Source organism: Neopelma chrysocephalum, unplaced genomic scaffold, assembly GCF_003984885.1.
Source record: "Neopelma chrysocephalum unplaced genomic scaffold, ASM398488v2 Primary Assembly neopelma1_72, whole genome shotgun sequence".
Lineage (NCBI taxonomy): Eukaryota > Metazoa > Chordata > Aves > Passeriformes > Pipridae > Neopelma > Neopelma chrysocephalum.
In genome coordinates, this window is record NW_020897732.1 from 1,893,707 (window position 1) to 1,911,898 (window position 18,192).

Below are 18,192 nucleotides of genomic sequence, written 5' to 3' on the forward strand. Positions count from 1 at the left end.
GCCCCCCGCGGCCCCGTCCGGCTCGGCAGCGCCCCCCGGCGGGGCCGCGCGGGCACGGCGCCGCCGCCGGGCCCCGTCTGCGCCTCGCGGCTGCCGCACCAGGCCCGGCCCAGGGACCGACACACAAAATGGCGGCCGCCCCGCGCGGTCACGTGACCCCCTTTGTGCCTTTCGGGCCCCCGCCGAGGGGCCGCTGGCGGCTGCGGGTCGCGCGCGGGGGGCGAGGGGGCTGTGAGGGAGCCCCGGGGGAGGGCGCGGTGAGGGGCCGCCGGGATCGGCGCCTTCCCGCCCCGGGTGTCCCCCCCCTCGCGGCGGGCGGGGAGAGCGGGGAGAAGATGGCGGCCATTTTGTGCTTGCGCAGAGGCGAAGGTGGGGGCCCGGGTGCGGGGGGGATGGTGGGACCCGGCCGAGGGGGGGGGGTCTCACGTACCGACTCCTCTTCCTTCTCCATGCCCGTGGGCATCTGCGGCACGGCCCGGTTAATGGAGGCATATTCGGCCAAGTCAGGCAGGTCCTCGCAGCGGAAGACGGGCAGCGGCTTGGACGCGTCCAGCGCCCGGGCCCGGAACGACAGTTTGCTCATGTTAGGCGGCGATGGCGGCTCCGGCTGGGAAGGGGGGGGCGACAGCAAGAGCGCTCCGAGCTGAGAGCCGGACCCCGCCGAGCGATCTCATGGAGGGACCGGGGCTCCCCCGGCGGGGCGGGGCGCACTCCGACACGGGGCCCGGCGGCGCCGGCTGGCGCGGCTGGGCTGGGCGCTGGCTCCGCTCCTCCGCCGCTCCGGTTCCGCTCAATACGCCACGGCCAACATGGCGGACATTAAACCTCGACTGGCCGCCTCTTTCAGCCAACCCCAGCGCCACAGCCATTCCCACACTGCATCGCGCAAGGCGCGGGCACGGCGCCGCCCGGGGGGAGCGCGCGCCGCGCGGGCACGGCTGCGCGGGAGCGCGGCGGGCTCCGAGCGGCCGGAACGGGAGCAGGAACGCGGCGGGGATCGGAGCGGCAGCGGGGCAACGGGATCTGGGGGCGCAGCCGGGAGTAAAGCGGGGCTTTAATCAGCGTGCGGCACCGCTCCGCTCGCCGAGCGGTGCCGGGGAGCCGCGCTCTGCTCCTGCCACGGCGAGGAGGTTTGGGCGGCTCCAAATCCTCCACACCGGGGGCAGCGTCCCCGACAGCCGCGCCTGACCCTGACAGCTCCGGGAAACCTGGGCGAGAGAGGCGGGGAATTGCCGGCCTCGACCTTTCCGGCCGCTCGGGGGCCGGACCGCGGGACAGCGGCGCCGGGCGCTGAACTCGCCCCGACCCAGTCGCGCTGAGGCGGGGTCCGAGCGCGGGGGCGCCCGGGGAGCGCCCCCGCCCCAGGGACCGGCCCCGCACCCGCGGCCCCTCACCCGCACCCGGGCTCCGTCCCCGCACCGCCGAACCGAGTTCGCCTTCGCGCTAAATGTAAGAGAAACACGAGCAGCTCCCCGAAAACGGGGAAGAACCGTAAGAACCGGGCGACCCCACAACCGCATCCCCAGCGCTTTTCTTTGAGGCTCTCAGAAACTTGGTCCGGCAGCGCAGCGCAGACACGCGAACTGGTTTAACCCTTGCGTGCATTTATTACCAGTGACCCGCTCAAGCGAGCTCACCCCAGGCAAAGGGTAGAACTCATTTGAGCATGTCTCATGAGGGAAGCTCGTTTACATCCCAGTGAGTCGATTAAATTGATGCACTACCCGGCGATAAGCAGGGGACAGGAAGGCAGAGTCTCCCTGGTTCCAGCGCTGCCTGCACGTGCCGCCCCAGGGCATCCCAGCGCAGCCCCAGGAACGTCAAACTCCGCTCCCTCCAGGCCGGGGCTGGAGCCGCCGAGTTAAGGAACAATCCACCTGCTCATATCTGTTATGTTCTTGCACTGGGGTAATTCCAGTTCTACAGTAAACCCCACCTTCTTGAAGTTATGCTTATTTCCATTTAAAATGTGAGAAAGTTGTGTTTCCCTTGAATTCAAGTGTCCCTCCACTTTTAAAGCAACATACTGTAGTTTTGTACTGATATATGAGAATTGGTAGACAGAACTTGTTCTTTCTCGCATACTACTCTTGGGAAATAGAACTTTAAGAAATAGGACATAGATATAACAAAAAAACATTTAGGAAAATCTAAGTTTGCTTAGCAATTTTAGAAATCTGATATCTGTAACAGAAACAAAAGCCATTTTTTAATCACCTCTTTAATAATAATAATAATAATACCATCCTGAACCTTGAGCAACTACCAGACACTGGATGAAATATTACTACATGCAGTTGTTAGCAGCAGTTTCAAGCCAACTATTTGCATGTGTCTTCCGTGTAGGTCTCCCAAACTGTTTAACTTGCAATCACTTGGCTTCATAACCTCTCTGGGACCAGAAATTCAATCTGTTTTGCAAATGGGTAATGCAGTGGAAGACAGCTGCTAAGGAGAATGAGACTTGGTTTTTTTAGGAAGGTTTGGGTTTTGTTTGTTGTTTTTTTTTTTTTTAAGGAGAGTGGCATGAACTAAGGAATATCATTGTATTCATTTGTATGTCAGTAGTTACATCAGAACCAAATGTTTAAACATTATATCGCTTTTTACTCTAACTTTAAAGCTTAAAACACACACTAACTAGAAAAAGTAATCTTAAAATAAATTGCCCATAAAACATCTACACAGTTTTCCAGAAATACTAATAATTTAGTTTATCCAATTAGCAGACAGATAAGGTGATGACAAAAAACCCCCTCAAAGCAATATGCCATCATAGATAGACTATGACTTGAAACATTAAATGAAAATGAAACACTTGGCAGCTAAGCAAAAAATAAGGCCATTAAATATATCTCTTCACTTTTACTGATGAATGGAAAACAATACATAAGGAACATAATTAAAAGCAAAGTATTGAAAATACCCTGAACTATAAAGAAAGAATAATCAAGTTCAAACTTATCCTTAATTGACCTTTGCATTTCTAACCCTGCCACAGGCTTGAGAAAAGTGCAGAGCAAGCAGAACAGACAATAACATTTGGATACAAAGAGGACAGTATGCATTAAGAAGGAGTGTTGGCCTGAAACTCTTGGACTCATCAGCTTTTAATGTTTTGCCAATAAAATAGATTCTGTTTAAATATTTTTTAGCAGAGGATGATTAGTCCTCAAAATTAACTAAATTAAATTGCTAGTAAGATGAAAAGTGTGATGTTTGAAAACAATGCAACATCAGCCCTAATGTCTGTTCTGTAAAAGGTGATGACAGGAAAAGGCATAGAACATAAACAGACTGATGTTTCCATTTTACTTTCCTTTCAGTTACTGCAGGAGTATTTAGCTTTTTCCATTTTGTAGCTTTTACCAAAATGCACACAATACATCTGTAGACATCAGTGCTGCACTATGACAGCAGTTAATGAGAATTAGTATGTTTTGCATAATGACCAAAATACTCTTTGCAGGCTGTCAGTAAAAGATCAGTAAGTGTAAACTAATTTGGTGAACCAAAGTGCTGTGTATCTATTTTAAAAATTTAACTGTAAGGTAAAGTAACTGAAATATAACGAATATAACATTTTGAACTGCTGGTTTTATGTTTTTTTCATTTGGGGTTTTTTTGTGTGTGTGTTTTGGGGGTTTTTGTTGGTTTTTGGTTGTTTGTGTTTTTTGGGGGGGGTTGTTTTTGGTTTTGTTTTTTTGCAAACTGCTGAAATTAGATCTTTAACATTTGGGGCATTTCTTTAAGACTTCATCTTTTTATGATATGAAACCAATTGAAAGAACTACATGAAAGCACTTCATATATCAGCTATGTAGCTGGTAAATATAACCATTTCAATATACATTCAGAAGTCCTAAATTCAGACTGAGCATTAGGGGCAAATTTACAACAACTTGCTCCATGCAGCTACAGACAGAGGTCTCTTTTGCTCTCATCTAACTCGGGTTGTGATGCCCACAAACTTTACTTGCTATTTTGGCTTGCAGGTTTTCTGTACCATTTGACAAGTTTTTGCAAATTTTAGTATTTATTTAGTTTTGCAGCTTAAGACCTCTCTGAGTTAAAGAAAGAATTCCAGTCATTTATTTAAGCGTGAATTGTAGTCTTTTGAACATGAGTTTAATATTGTCTCACATTTTAACACCAATCATCATCACAAAAGAGCTGCACATAAAGTCCATGCAGGTTAAATCCCGTATCATTTTTGGTGCTTTCTGGAAACAAGCAATTTCATATTTTAAGGATATAAAATCCTAGGAGACAGTTTTTCAACGTCTAAAAAATTTTTTTAAAAACATTTTTGTTCTCCTTTTTTGTATTAGGATTTATTTGTATTTTGTACTATACTAAACTATACACTGACTTTCATATTAGTAAATACTTGCCATTTTTAATTTTTCTCATTCTGACTACTTTATACCCTTCTACAAACTCATCATTCATCTATACAGAAATTTTGTTTATCTGTTTTTTTATCTCCATAAATGCTAACTCTTCTGAACTGATTAAAAAAATGTCACTGATATCTCCACACACACACATTCAATACTCAAGTATTAAAAAAGGCACATTCTGAAATTACCATATCTGGATAAGCTTTAATGGATTTTTTATGTATATTCCTGTTCAACATTTGGTGATCATGCTACTGTTCAAATTTACTTCACAGCTACCTTTCTTGTATATGTTTTACAGCACTAGGTAGCTATATTCTTTTAAATCATCTCAGTGAGATACTTGCAGTTTGAATTTAAATGAGATAAATGTAGGCAAATATGACACTAGAGGTTCTTCATTATTTTATAAAATGTCACATTACAATATTAAGTAGGTGCATACAGAAATTATCTTAATAGCATGAAATTTCAACCATAATGTAATGCACAGTGAATGTCACCTTATTTACTTGTGTCAACTGTCTGTGTTAAAAGAGATAATGGAACTGTCACACATAAACAGTTCAGACACCACACTACAAAACTGGTGTAGAATGACTTTGTGATAACTTCTGCGACTTTTTTGAAAGATAATTTAGTGTTTCATAGCTTTGGTATCTCAAAAGAATGGAACGATATATTCGTTTAGTTATTTCAGGTGTTTATGGTTGAGATGCAGTAGGTACAAAGCTTATTTGGAGTTCTCTGAAGCATAATTTGAAGTAGTGACCAAGTAAATCTCTTCCTCAATTCTTGACTTAATGAGGGGAGATTAATTTGTCTTATGTATATATATATATATAATTTTTTGTTTCTGGTACATGTACTGCATGGTCAAATCTTTCAGTTACCTTTTATGTTTTGTAGGCAATTTCAGTTTACACTGCAGAATACCAAGAGATGAGATACTACTGCATTTAATATCACGTTCCTGTTACTATTCAACAGAATGTAAATAAGCATAATCCTTTAGATTCCAAAACTGCCAAAAAAAAATATTTAAATTTGGAGATACAACATCCTGGTAAGACAAGAAGCTCATGCTAAAAATGAGCATGTAACTTTTCCACTACAAGCCCAACAACTGCTATTCTCACAAGCAGTATCTTACTAGAAAGGGCCAGTAGTGCAGCATTACAGAACCAGATGTATCCTCAACATTCAGAACAGAGGCACTGAAGTTGGCTTCCTTGCAAAACAATCCAAAGTTTTAATGCTTTGTCACAAGTGACTGTACTTAAAACTGGATAAGGAATTGCCATGTGATCAACGGGTTTCACATTTTAAAACTACACACAGGAAATCACAAGGCAACAGTATTTTGCAGCAGGTAATGCCAACAAAACCAAGGCAGGCTGAAATGAACAGTAGTTCTGTCATTTCTCAGGCTCTCACTTTGTGCTGTGCTGCCTTTGGTAACAATGTTGGTTTAAGACACTGTGGTCCCTCTCCCTGCTCTGCCACCTGCTCTTTCTCCTCTGTAGCTGCACTGCCCCCTCACTGGTATTGGCACCACTGCTTATGAAGCTGCACTGAGTACCAGGTGGGAATGCCATCAGATACATTAACAACTCCCACAAAAGCCTAACTGCACATATCAGAAGAAAAGCCACCTGGAAAGATCCATGTTGGAATTTATATGTCTCCACTATCTGCAGTTTACGGCCACTGCCCTCTTTCTTCATGTGATCCAGTTTGTGAAAGCTGCAGAATACAACAGTCTGAACAAGAAAAGCTGTGCAAAAAGGATTTGAAAATGATACAACTATATATGCAATTTAATACACACCCAAAATAGTAACACTGTCATATGCTATATTTTAAAACTTTTGCCTACAAGACTAGTGCCTGAACTAGGCTGTAAATGAAGGAGTTCTTATTTGCTTTCAGACTGATTACATATCACTGTGTATGGGTGGGGTTTTATAATTTCAAGTATATATATAACAGGCAATGTTTTTTTCCACAAGTGAAAGTATCTAGATGCCAATTTAATGGTGTAATCTTCTCTGGGGATGTGTTTTCAGTCATACATACTCAAAGTCGAGTCCAGCATCCTCAGGGAAACTAAGCTGAACCTCAACTTTTTGGATATGCCACTGAGCCATATCTAAAAGAGGAGGAAAATCACTAGTCAGCAATTCTCTTACAGAGAAGACACAAAGTAAAGAGAGCAAAAGCTATAGCCAGATTCCTACTTTTCCAACTATAGCTAAGCTCTTAGAGATAGTGGAGGCAATTGCCTATATAGGAGGACCAGAAAGTGCAAGAGGAATGAATGACTTAGGATTATTATTTTACAGAACTCAACATTTGTCCCAACATCACCTGGACAGACAGAGCCCATTTTACCATTCTCTTGCCTAAAATGTATCTGAAAGCACAGAGGGTTTGAGGGAGGTTGTTTTGTACTGTCAGAAAGGAATGAGCTTCCTTTATATGGCTTGTTCCAGAGATTCAAGTTTTTATGTGTCTAGGGAAAACACATTATAGTGGAAGCAGTTAATTCTCTTAGATACAGCAGTGGTACTGACACAAATTATGCAGAGACTCTTCTGTATTGAAATTTTTTTTTTCCCTGTTTAAGTTCTAATGGATTCAGAAATGTTATCCTAAGAATTGTAAGGGTTAAAAGTGATTTATGAGTTTCTCCTTTACAGTTTTATGTTAAAATGTGTAATCCCTCTAAAATACTGTGCTAGACACACCTTGAATTCTTGATTTAGTCATTTTCACCAGCAACTCATTTCACAAAATAATCTTTTAGGATTAAGTAGTAAGACAAAGGGGGCCAAAAAAAAAATTCAAAAATGTCTGACTTTATGCTCTGTTGTTTTGGGTTTTTTTAAATCTTAATCCAAAACATTTTGTGTTTTGACATACAAAACAATAATAATATTAAAATCACAATTTTTTAGGTAACCACTATTTGAGCTGGACAGACTGGCTAGGCACCTCTTACTTAGGTATGGACTTCTGCAAATATCAGATTATAACACACAAATGATTTCTGAGTCAAGTGAATTTAATCATATGATTCTGTATTATTTCCAGTAGAAGAGCCAGCAGAAGGGCAAAAAACCTTATGTTTTTCTTGCAAAAAACCTCACAACTAAGCAAACAAACAAAACAAAAAAGCAAGCAAACCCATAACCAAAAAAAAAAAGCCCCACCTTCTCTGTGAACACAACTCTAATTCAATAATCAAGAACTAAGGATAGATTACTTTGATATTCTGCATAGGATAAGGCGAAAGGCTAAAAAAGGAAAACAGAAGTACAGAAATCATGGTTGTACACGGGAATGCCCACTGTCCTGAGTCCTTCAATTGACCATTAAGTTAAAAACAAAAAAAACCCACCACACCACTAAATAAACCTTAAGCTGCCACAGTGCTCACACCCCAACCCTGGATAAAAGGGTAAACTGGGGACAGGCTACATGCCTTTGCATGACTTTAGAAAGTTTACTTCTATGCTATTAGTTGCACTGCCCTATGTAAATGCAAATATAAAGCAAATTCAATTCAGAGAAACACATAAGCTCTAAAGTCTTAATTTTTTACCTTACATTCCCAAGATAGAAATCCTGTCTTGCAAGTCAATCTATGAAAAATCATTTCAAGTGCTCCAGAGCTTCTGGTTAGTATGATCGAGTATTTTCAGAACTTCAGAACTACGTTGCTGATGTTAAATAACGTTACTATATAAAGCCAATCGTTTTAAATTGCAGTTCCTGAATCAGAATGAAAGTAGTGTATCTGCTTGCCTCAGACAACTGAGGAAAACACTTACTTAGACCTAAACAGGAATCAGCCAGGCTTCAGAAGTCTCTTGGTGCAGGAAAGTATACTTGCATCTTGGAATAAAGAGGCATTTCCCAACACATATGTTTAGATATTTTTTTTTAATGTTAGTGAGACCTACCTACATACCTACAGTGTGAGCGAACTCTGAATTTCAGATCAAATTAATACAGTTGTGTCATTAAGTACCTAATACAGGCTATACCATCTTTACTTAAGGTAAATACATTTCTCCAAATAAATGAAAAAAAATACAAATAACTCAGCTTTTGGATTTCAGAAGTTTGCAAGAACACAAATATTCTTTCAATTTTAGAAGCAGATTTTTTTTTTTACACAGTGTAGTTTGATTTATACTTCTAAATTAAGCATGAGTGAATGTTCTAAAGATATTTTTTGACTTCTAGGATACAAACTAATCATGGTAATATTTATAACCAAACATTTATATATGCACTTCAGAAAGCATAAATTAATAATGCTGTATTAATGAAAGAAACCCTAATGAATTGAGTTTGACTATAAATATCCAGCAGAGGAGGCTAGATCTGAACACAAATCTGATAAGACTCTTCTGATGTATATATATATTTAAATGATAGCATCAGAGGCATAAAAGATGTAAAACTCTGATAGGGTTAATCTGAAGAAAATATATTTTCTGAGGTTTTTGAACATTTAGAGAATGGAAAAAACTTGTGGGATTTGGGCAGATGTTGAGAGGAAAAGTGTTTTTGTTTAGACGAAAACTTGAAGTCACCCTGAGAAGAAAAATAGAGACATCACATTAGGTTATTTTCTCTGTCATAATGCAGGTGGGAAACCCAGGCTGCTGTGATATAATTGGCATTTTCTTCTCACCCTACGCAGTGAAATCCCCAAATCTTCTGTAAGGGCAACCTGAGAAACACAGCCAAATGGAAAGTGGTTTTCTCAAATCACTTAAGAGTAGAAGCAGGTAAGACTTCCTGCCCCTTGCCCCTGCCTGATAAAGACACTCCACTCTCACTCTCTTATTGAGCAGTGTGTCAGTTTTACAGTTGTTCGACATTCCATCTGTCTGAGCAAGAGAAGGTGACAGAGCCCTGTCATTGACTCAGGGCTCTGTGAACAAGCCTGGTATTGGTCACAAGTGCCAGGTCCACTGAAATTCATCTGATTTATAAGCAACTCAAGAAGGGTGTTAGCACAAAAGGATATGACCTAATTAAAAAAAAAAATAGGGAGAGCATGTAAGATGGGAAGGAAAACAGCTTCTCACATTAAAGTAGCTCATCTGGAAGTCTGCTTGTCTAGAGCTTTCATCCCACAGATTCCTGCAATATCCAATTTTTAGTTTGGAAATACATTCAGAGATGACAAAAGAAACCAGAATACTTTCTTACAGAATCTTCATTCATTATGTGATTATAAATGGATATGGGCTAAACAGAATGTGTATATGCGGCATCATTAGATGTGTTTTTTCCAGGTGTTATCCAGCATGCCTTCTCCTTAAAAAATGCTGATTGTGGCACTTTTATTGAACTGTGAATATATAGTCACATTGTCTAAAGACGTCAAGATATTGTCTTGTATGGATATCTTTGAGACCATCAGAAATAACTAAAATGTTGGAATGCAGAGCACTTTTAATTAAATTTTAAACTTTCCTGAAGAAAAAACTCTGAACAAATACATCCAGGTAACATGCCCTGTCTATGCCTGGCATCACAGATGAAAATCTGTCAGATAAAAGGACCCTTTCAAGAAGTTATCCTTTTAGTCATCAGGTTATGGCAGCACCAAGATTCTTTAGTAAACAGATACAGGACCTAAGGGATACCTGTAATGCCGAAAGGCCCAGATCTGAGCCACCTGATTTTCTAGCCTGTTTGAACAAACATGGAAAGCTCACTCACTTCTGTTAGTGAATATCCAAGACACACACTGCTGTGAAGCCAGGGAGGTCTTTAGCAAGTTTCTTAAAGCTCTGAAGGGAAGTGAGGATTAAGAGCTAACTTTTCGTCACCTAAATGATGCACAGGTGAGTATTAGCAAACTCAGGGGCATGGGATTTATCTGATTAGATGAGGACATTCACATCTGAACTAGTCATAAGAGGAAGATGGACACCTGATCAGGATACTCAGTGAAGTTTAAAATAAGATTTATATCACTGCAGAAATACAAAATTTAGTTTTTTGGTTCTTTTGCTGTTTGATTGGTTGGTGTCCTTTTGTTCTTTGTTTTTTTTTTTAAAGCTGTGATTTACTTGACCTGGTTCTTTTCAATGGCTACAATTACAGTTTTAACAATACTCATCTAAAGGCAGGTGAAAGAGGTTCTACATGAAGTGTTTATGATACAGGGATTCCAATTCACTCAGCAGCACAGCTGACTGTTAATGGAGTGAAGTGCGAGTTAACACCACCTGAACACAGGCCCATTGCATACACATCTAACCATGCACTTGTAAGCACAGGTCCCAGATTACTCCAAAATGGAACCTGACAAAAAAAAAGACTGTTCTGGGAGGAGCAAGTCTGCTCACTGTTCCTCAGGCTTCTCACATTTTACATTTAAACGTTATTGAGTAAAATCCATGAGGCAGTCCTGGGAGCAGGGATGAGATCCAGCCCTCTCCTTTCCCCTTTCCTCTGGGAATCCCAGTGCTCAAAGCATTGTAAAAACTAACTCCTCCTTTTTCCTTTCCCCAGCAAAAGTGATCCAGGGTGTCTTCAACAACAGAGGGTGTTAAGTCAGTGTCCCACCATTTTCAATCATCTGCTCCAAGTCTGAATCCCCATGGACTATGTTTAGAACTCTTGCTGTTTTTACCGGTGCTCAAAACAATAGACATTGCATCTGCAACTGTTGTTTTCTGTTGTATAGTATTGTATGGCTCTGAGCATGTACCATCCAGGAGCTTCATAACAGCATCCCAACTCCCTCCACAACCAGTTAAGACTGGAACTCACATGTTATTTGGCAGTTTCCATCTCTCTGTTGTTTATACTGGGAGATAAGCAGAAAGAATAATTTTTAGCAAATATACTCACTTTCTAAGCACTCTTCTCACCACCAATTTTAGACTCTGGCTATTATCAGTAGAGAACTGATGAACAAACTTTCCTATTAAGGAAATTTGTAGTACTGGTATTATCTCGCTCCTGGACAGTCCAGTGGTAACATGATATACTGGAAGTATGGCTTAGCAAAGAGTTTAAAGAGCCCATGGGACCTGAAGCCATTGGTATGTGGTCACATGTGTCCCAAGACACATTTTGTTGCTCATAACAGCAAGACAGAAATTCTATTTCAAAGCACTGACATTCCCCACCCTGTATATTTACTAAAGCATTTAAAAGCTAGGATTGTCTCTTCACTACAACATGAATTAACTTCTTGAGCTATTTGATAAGAGAGGAAAAATATGAAGAATGCTAAAAGGTGGATGGATGTGCTAGTCATAGCAGTTCCTCTGGCATATAGGAGGTAGAGCACATTATTTCATAACACTGGCAAGACATACAAATATCACTGTGGAAGAGGTGTGGAGAGACCTAACTTTCGCGAAGATGAGAGTATGAAGCAGGCACGTCCTTTGTTCACATGTGTGAAACAGGTGATCCTTGATGTAAGTTTTAAAATAATTATTCATTGCTACAAGTTGACACTGACAAGTTTGATGTGGAGAACTACAGCTAGCAAAGTCATGAAGTAAGAAACGTGAGAAACAAGACTATGTCATAAGGTGTTAAATGTAAAGATAACCTCCTCCTCCCCTGAAACCCTGTTGAATCAAAGACAATGAATACTTTAGAACCCTCAAAGGAGAACACACAGGAGTCCCAGGTACCAGGGTACGTTATCAGCATAGGAAACTAGAGAACCAATGATCTATGAGTGAACTGAATCCCAAACAGTGCTCTTCTACACCACCAGCACGCTTCTGGGGAACTGTCTTCACATTATTATCAGTTAACTTTGGAAGCTGGTTATATCTGCCTGAGATCTACACATCTGCTCTGCTGTGACTGTTTTAGACTGTGACTGTTTTTACTGTGACTGTTAGCTGAGTATATAACACTAGTAATGTTGGTAAGAGGAATGTCATGAAGGCACAAAGAACATTTTGGTTGGTCAGGTTGAATTAAGCTCTTGGAAAAGATTGGTTTACAGTAGGATGCTGTATTTCAAATAGTTTTAAGCCAAGAGAGCCAAATATCTTTGAAAGGTGTCTGGAGTCTATATAGAGTTTCTGGGTAAAAGGAAAACTGTATTAGGAGAAAAATACATTACTTTTGCCATCTTTGAAAGGGAGGGATATATAAGGGAGAAAATTAAGAAACCCACAGAAAAAAAAGTTCTTCTGCTTTAGGTCCTGGCATTCCACATTTCACAAGGAGCAGGGTGGGGAAATCACACAATAAATACAGAGCCATCCCTCAGTAATGACTCTTCCAGGCATTTCTGCAGAAGATGCAGGAGGTAAATAACTTACTATTTAGCTTTGAGAGGATACAAAATCTTAATCAATTTAATCTTATTGGCAACATATCTGCTTGGAACTATTTCTTGTTCAACAATGTCTCAAAAAGGAAGGAGGAGAGAAGTGAGGAAACTGCTGAATTGCAAAATATCAGCACTTCACTCTTCTCACCTTATGACTTCTTGATAGGAGTGAGAACAGACACTTTCATCAGATTCAGCTTCAAAGTTGCAAAACCATAACCAAACTTAAGGAGTAGCCCCAACTAAAGGGGAGAAAGAAGAGCAAGTGTGAAGCAAGTTGCTAGTCAGCATTCATGTTCTTGCTGACATCACTGAGCTAGAACTGACTCTGAGCAGCAAGATCACTGGCAATCAACTCACTCATGGCCTACATGCACAGGCTGCAGTCACAAGAAATCATCACTTTCATGGTCCAGGATGACAAGAGGAGCAGAAGCATGAAATTACCTTCAGTAAGTACCTCAGTTTATCATTTGCTCAGTACTGTTGTCCATGGATGAGCAAACTGAACATTGGTCTACATGATGTAAAAGAAGAAAAGTTGTATCAGAATTAAATAACCCAGTGATTATCTAAGATTGATAATTATCCTAATAGATTCAACAACAACTAGCACTACTTCTATTGGAATAAACCATGCCCAAAATGCCAACCTTTGACCTAGTGATCAGGTCTCAGAGATGGAAGATGGCCAAAATCCACACTTTTGAAGAGAGTTCATATCTTGATACTTGTCCTCAAGACCTAAGATTTGTACCAGGACACCAAAGATGTGATGGTCATGTTGCACTGTCACAGGCCACCAGGACTCTCCGCTCCAGCCAAGAAACCATAAAAGCAGACATTGTCTGATAGATGATAAAAGCTGACTAATATAGATGTTAGTTACTGCAAGAAGGTTGCAAGATGTATTTTACCTAAGAAAAAAGTAAAATTTACCTTCCTTTAAAGAAAGATAACAAATAAGAGACCATTGCAGAGATCTGCATAAGATGTGCGTCAGTTTCCATAAAACTAATTATTTTTATGAGCAAACTTTCTTTTAAAAATCTAAATGCATTTTTGAAGATTTAAACATTCATGAGAAGTTTAGAGACTGTTTCAAACCGTCTGTTATTTGTCAAATTTATTCTTTTAAAATAATGAAGATACTGAAATGTAAAATAGATGCAAAAGCCCCTAAAATTGTCAGCTTTTAACACTCAAAAATAACAGGCACATTGATTACTTAAAAATGTGTTAAATTTAATGTTAAATTTATTCCTGAACCTGTTGAGTTTCCAATATATGCTCTGATCATAGGCTTGACTATGTCTTCCCACCCATCTTAGAACATTAATCACTTCTGTTTTCTTACACCTAATATGGATGTTAGCAGAAAGCTTCCTAATCCTTTTGCACTTAGAACCGAGGTGATCTGTAGGTTCTGACAAAAGAAAACAACACACATTAACATATATCTATTTATAAATACATGTAAAACGCATGCTCCACTTAGCAACAGGATAGAAAAAACCCACCCACCTCAGGTGAATCCTCTTTCAATCCGAAAGACTACCTTAGGTTTTCCCTTCTTTACAATCCCACCTTCAAACACGATCCAAACTCCTACAGACCTCAAGAGGAGATTTGCATATGCAAGCACAGGAGCAAGGGAGACCTCTGGGCTTGATTAACCACCGGTGAACGGAACCTTTAACTTCACAACAAGCAAACAATGGACTAGTTGCACAATAAGTGTGTGCCAAAGCCTTCCATATTGGCTGCAAAAGAATCACTTAAAACCCTTTCATCTGCAGCCACTGTAAAATCATTTCGGGGGTGGGGCCGAAAATCTCATCACTGAGGAAAACGACTCTACGTACAGGATTGAAAAAAAAAAAATTAAGGATCAGCTTCATTACACGAACCAGCGAAAGGGTGAGGTCATGCCTGTGCCGGGCCATAGTTCATGCGACACTACAATTTTCCAGAGATACAATTTCATCGTCTTCCTAACTAATCTGAGGTTACTTTTGATACAGAGAAAAGAAAAAGATACAATAGATTAAAACGTGCCCCACCTTTCCCCCCCCCTCCAGCCCCCTCCCCCTTTAGAGCCAGGGACACGAATTGTTTCGGAGCCCCACAGCGCCACCAGCACAGAGCAATGCAAAACAAAAAAGATCTCCCACCGGGTGAAAAAAAAAAAAAGAAAAGGAAAAAAAAGGAAAGAGCCTAGAAAAATGCCAAAAATTACAAAATGTCTCCCAAATGTACCTTCTTGGAGGAAAAAGAACAAACAAACAAACCACTCACACACACCCCGCCAAAAAAGAGCAAACAACCCCACACCAAGACATCTAAATGAAGTGTGGGGAAATAAGAACCTTTATATAACTAATGCTTTAAGCTAATTACCAGAAGAGCGCTAATTTGTAAATAAAAAGGTCACTGTTTAGTAAGAGACATAACTTCATATAAACCCTGTTATGTCCATCTCCACCTTCACCATACCAAGGGCAGTTTTCCCTCGTACTTTAGACCAAAGTAATCCATCAAGAGCCATCACAAATGGCATTGTAAACTCTTTTAGCCACCACCAGACCATACAGTAGCAACATAATATTCTTCCTTACACACGAGAGCTGCATTATATTTATAAAGACAGTCACATATTTGGTCCTGGACCCATTTATTACTCGGAAAAGAATTCCCCGCCCCCCCCCCAACAAAAAGCTAGAACCCCCCAAAAAAACCAAACACAAACCAAGTCCATCTGGAAAATATTTAAGTTCTTATACTCTTAAATTGAAGTTAAATTGTTGTTAAGCTTCGCGTGTATAAAATTTTAAAGAGGAAAAAAAACTGACTTCAGTAATTGTCGCTATTAAGGAGACACCGTTGGGTGGGATACACGAGATCAAAGCTATGAAAAATACAAGGCTACGTTTTGTTCATCAACACAACGAAAACCCCCCACGGCACCAACACAAGCCAAAAACCCGCAGAAACGAATATTTTTGGTTAAAACCACAAACTTACCTCGGGAGAAGGCAGCCCTTGCAAAAGGGCTGTAACAATATGGACTGCATACTCGCTCTCCTACAACCAGCCATCTCCATGCTGCAAAGGGCTCCCCGAACATCCTTAAAATATTTCGCAAATGCAGAAAGTGAGACTTTTCTTTCTTTTTTTTTTCTTCTCTCTCTTTTTTTTTTCTTCCCCTCCCCTTCACCCCGCGAGGATCGCCGGGTGAGGAAGGAGGCGGCTTCCCGAGGGTCGGCGGGCGATGCCGGCGGCGGCCGCAGCCGGGGCGGGGGACCCGGTGCCTCCGGGGTCACAACTTTGCCGGGGCCGGCGGCGGCTCGATGGGCTCCGCGGGCAGCGGCGCCCCCGCCCGCTCCCCCCCCTCCGCCGCCGCCTGGAAAAATGCAGTGTGCCATTTTACACCCGCCTCTGGAACACACAGGACCAAAGTCTAGCGCTGGTTTTCGGTGACACTGCAAAACTACGGCTCGCCCCGCGCAACCCCCCGCCTCATCCTCCCCCTCGGAGAGAGAGAGAGAGAGCAGCCGCCTCTTGAGAATTAATAAAGAAAGACAGCTGGAGAAAATAATTCCGAGACTTCGTCGTTTTCCCTCCGTCCCTCCCCCCGCCCCCGCCCCCGCCCCCACTCCGAACCCCGCAGCAAGTTTGTGCCGCCCGGCGCATCCCTCGGCCCCCCCCGCGGCACCCCCGCACCCCCGCCCGCCGCACTCCGGCAGCCTCGCAGCATCCGAAAGAGCCAGTCATGCCTGGAACAAAATCCATGATTCCTGGAAAGTGGGGAGGCTGGAATCCCAACAAATACTCAATTTACTTACAATTATAAATACCTACCTTATGAAAGAACTAAATTAACACTAAATTCAACAGATACATCCGTTACGGCAGGAATAGTTTTTCCATAAATACTGTTTTAAAAACCCCTCCTTATACTGACTGACAGAATTCTACCATGCTGCCCACAAACAAAATGGCTGTGGCACCGAGTTTTTTGGTTCCTCCCACTGTGCCTCCCCCTGGCCTCCAGGAAGTGGTAGAAATCCAAAATAAAATCCGCACGAAAAGTACAATACATCAGCCAAACTCCGCACGGTACCGTCAGACAGCAGCGGGAGGGAAGCACATTTACCAACATTGTACTTTCTCGAGGATTTTTATTGTTTTTAAAAGGGCATCAATCACTGGGAATTTACATCACTGTGTAATTTGAACTTCCTGCTTTACATATTTATAAGGTCTTTCACCTATCTTGGCAGGCTTTCAAATTAAGTGGGTTGGGAAATTTGATGCTGTGGCTCTAGTTTGCGAGCTGAGTCAGGTAGTCACTGCTGTAGCTGGGCTCTGAAAACACGGGTAAATTCTAACACCTTCGCTGTTCAGCACAAGATAAAATTACCCCCCCAACATATCACAGTCTCATAAGTGAGCATGTAGGCACAGAGAGGCCCCTGGAGTGAGGATTCTCAGCGGTAACTGAAATTTAGGCCTCTTGCACATAAATACACATTTTGTAATATTTATAATTTTGCATCTGTGGTTCACCGTAGTCTGCCTTAACCATGATTTCTGTGGAAATTATCTTGGGTTTTCTCTTATTATGACCCTGTTTCATGTTTCAGACCTTTAACTTTTTTGATGTTTACCTTAAAATGAAAATAAACAGGAAAATATAGCATATTTATGTTAGAGATTATGACAAAAATGTTGATATGTGGTCCTCTATCTGATCCACCAGTCTTGCCAGGCAATAGCACAGCTCCTCTTGGCTGCTGCCTCATGGGCTCCGAAGGGCCTGATTCATTTCCCGTGAGAGTCCTTTTCCTGCCTTTAGGAGGAGTTACAAAGGAGACAGGCTGTCAGACCTGCTGAGCCTGATCCAGCCCCATATTAAAAGAATTAACATGCTCATCTACTGCTGTTCTAAACCTTTTTCAGAGCCGCTGAAAAAACAGTGAAATTGGTGATGTTTTTGCTGAACCACCTCATATTTCTAAGCCTTAGATTAAAAAAAAAATCTGCGAAGAACTTTGAATGGCAAATTTTGCCATTGTTATAATTTATTTGTATTATCATGTTATCTAGCAGCCTTAATCCCGGACTATGATTATGGTGATATATTGTATAGAAATATAGGGCAAAAAGATAATTCCTGCCCTGAAGAGCTCAAAAGTATAAGACAAAAGACAGCAGATGGCTACAGACAGATGAGGGAAACAATGAGACTGTATTGATCAGCCAGTAAGGCACAGTTTGTGGCACACCATCAGCAGAACTCTTGTTTCTGTGTGTACTTCATGGCAAAGAAGACATAAGGTGGGATTTGATGAAAAAAATTAATCGGTTTTGTGGCTGTTGAAAGAAAGCTCCAGCAAGAAGGACAGCATGGAAGAAAGCACAAAGATGTTTGAAAAAGCAGCA

At 41.7% G+C, this 18,192-nt stretch overlaps 1 protein-coding gene across 5 annotated transcripts in view; it reads right to left on the reverse strand.

Annotated features, from left to right (window-relative positions):
• The window catches only part of EPC1 (enhancer of polycomb homolog 1), a 69,752-nt gene extending 52,875 nt beyond the window's left edge, over positions 1-16,877 (reverse strand). For 4 of the 5 annotated variants that reach the window (XM_027686944.1, XM_027686947.1, XM_027686945.1 and 1 more), the window contains exon 1: positions 431-868. In XM_027686944.1, coding sequence (XP_027542745.1) covers positions 431-583 — 153 coding nt within the window. In that variant the 5' untranslated portion in view covers positions 584-868. Of the gene's footprint in view, positions 1-430; positions 869-15,771; positions 15,876-16,608 lie in introns of those variants that run through there. The other variant, XM_027686948.1, reaches the window with a different exon arrangement.
• Between the last annotated feature and the right edge of the window lie 1,315 nt (positions 16,878-18,192).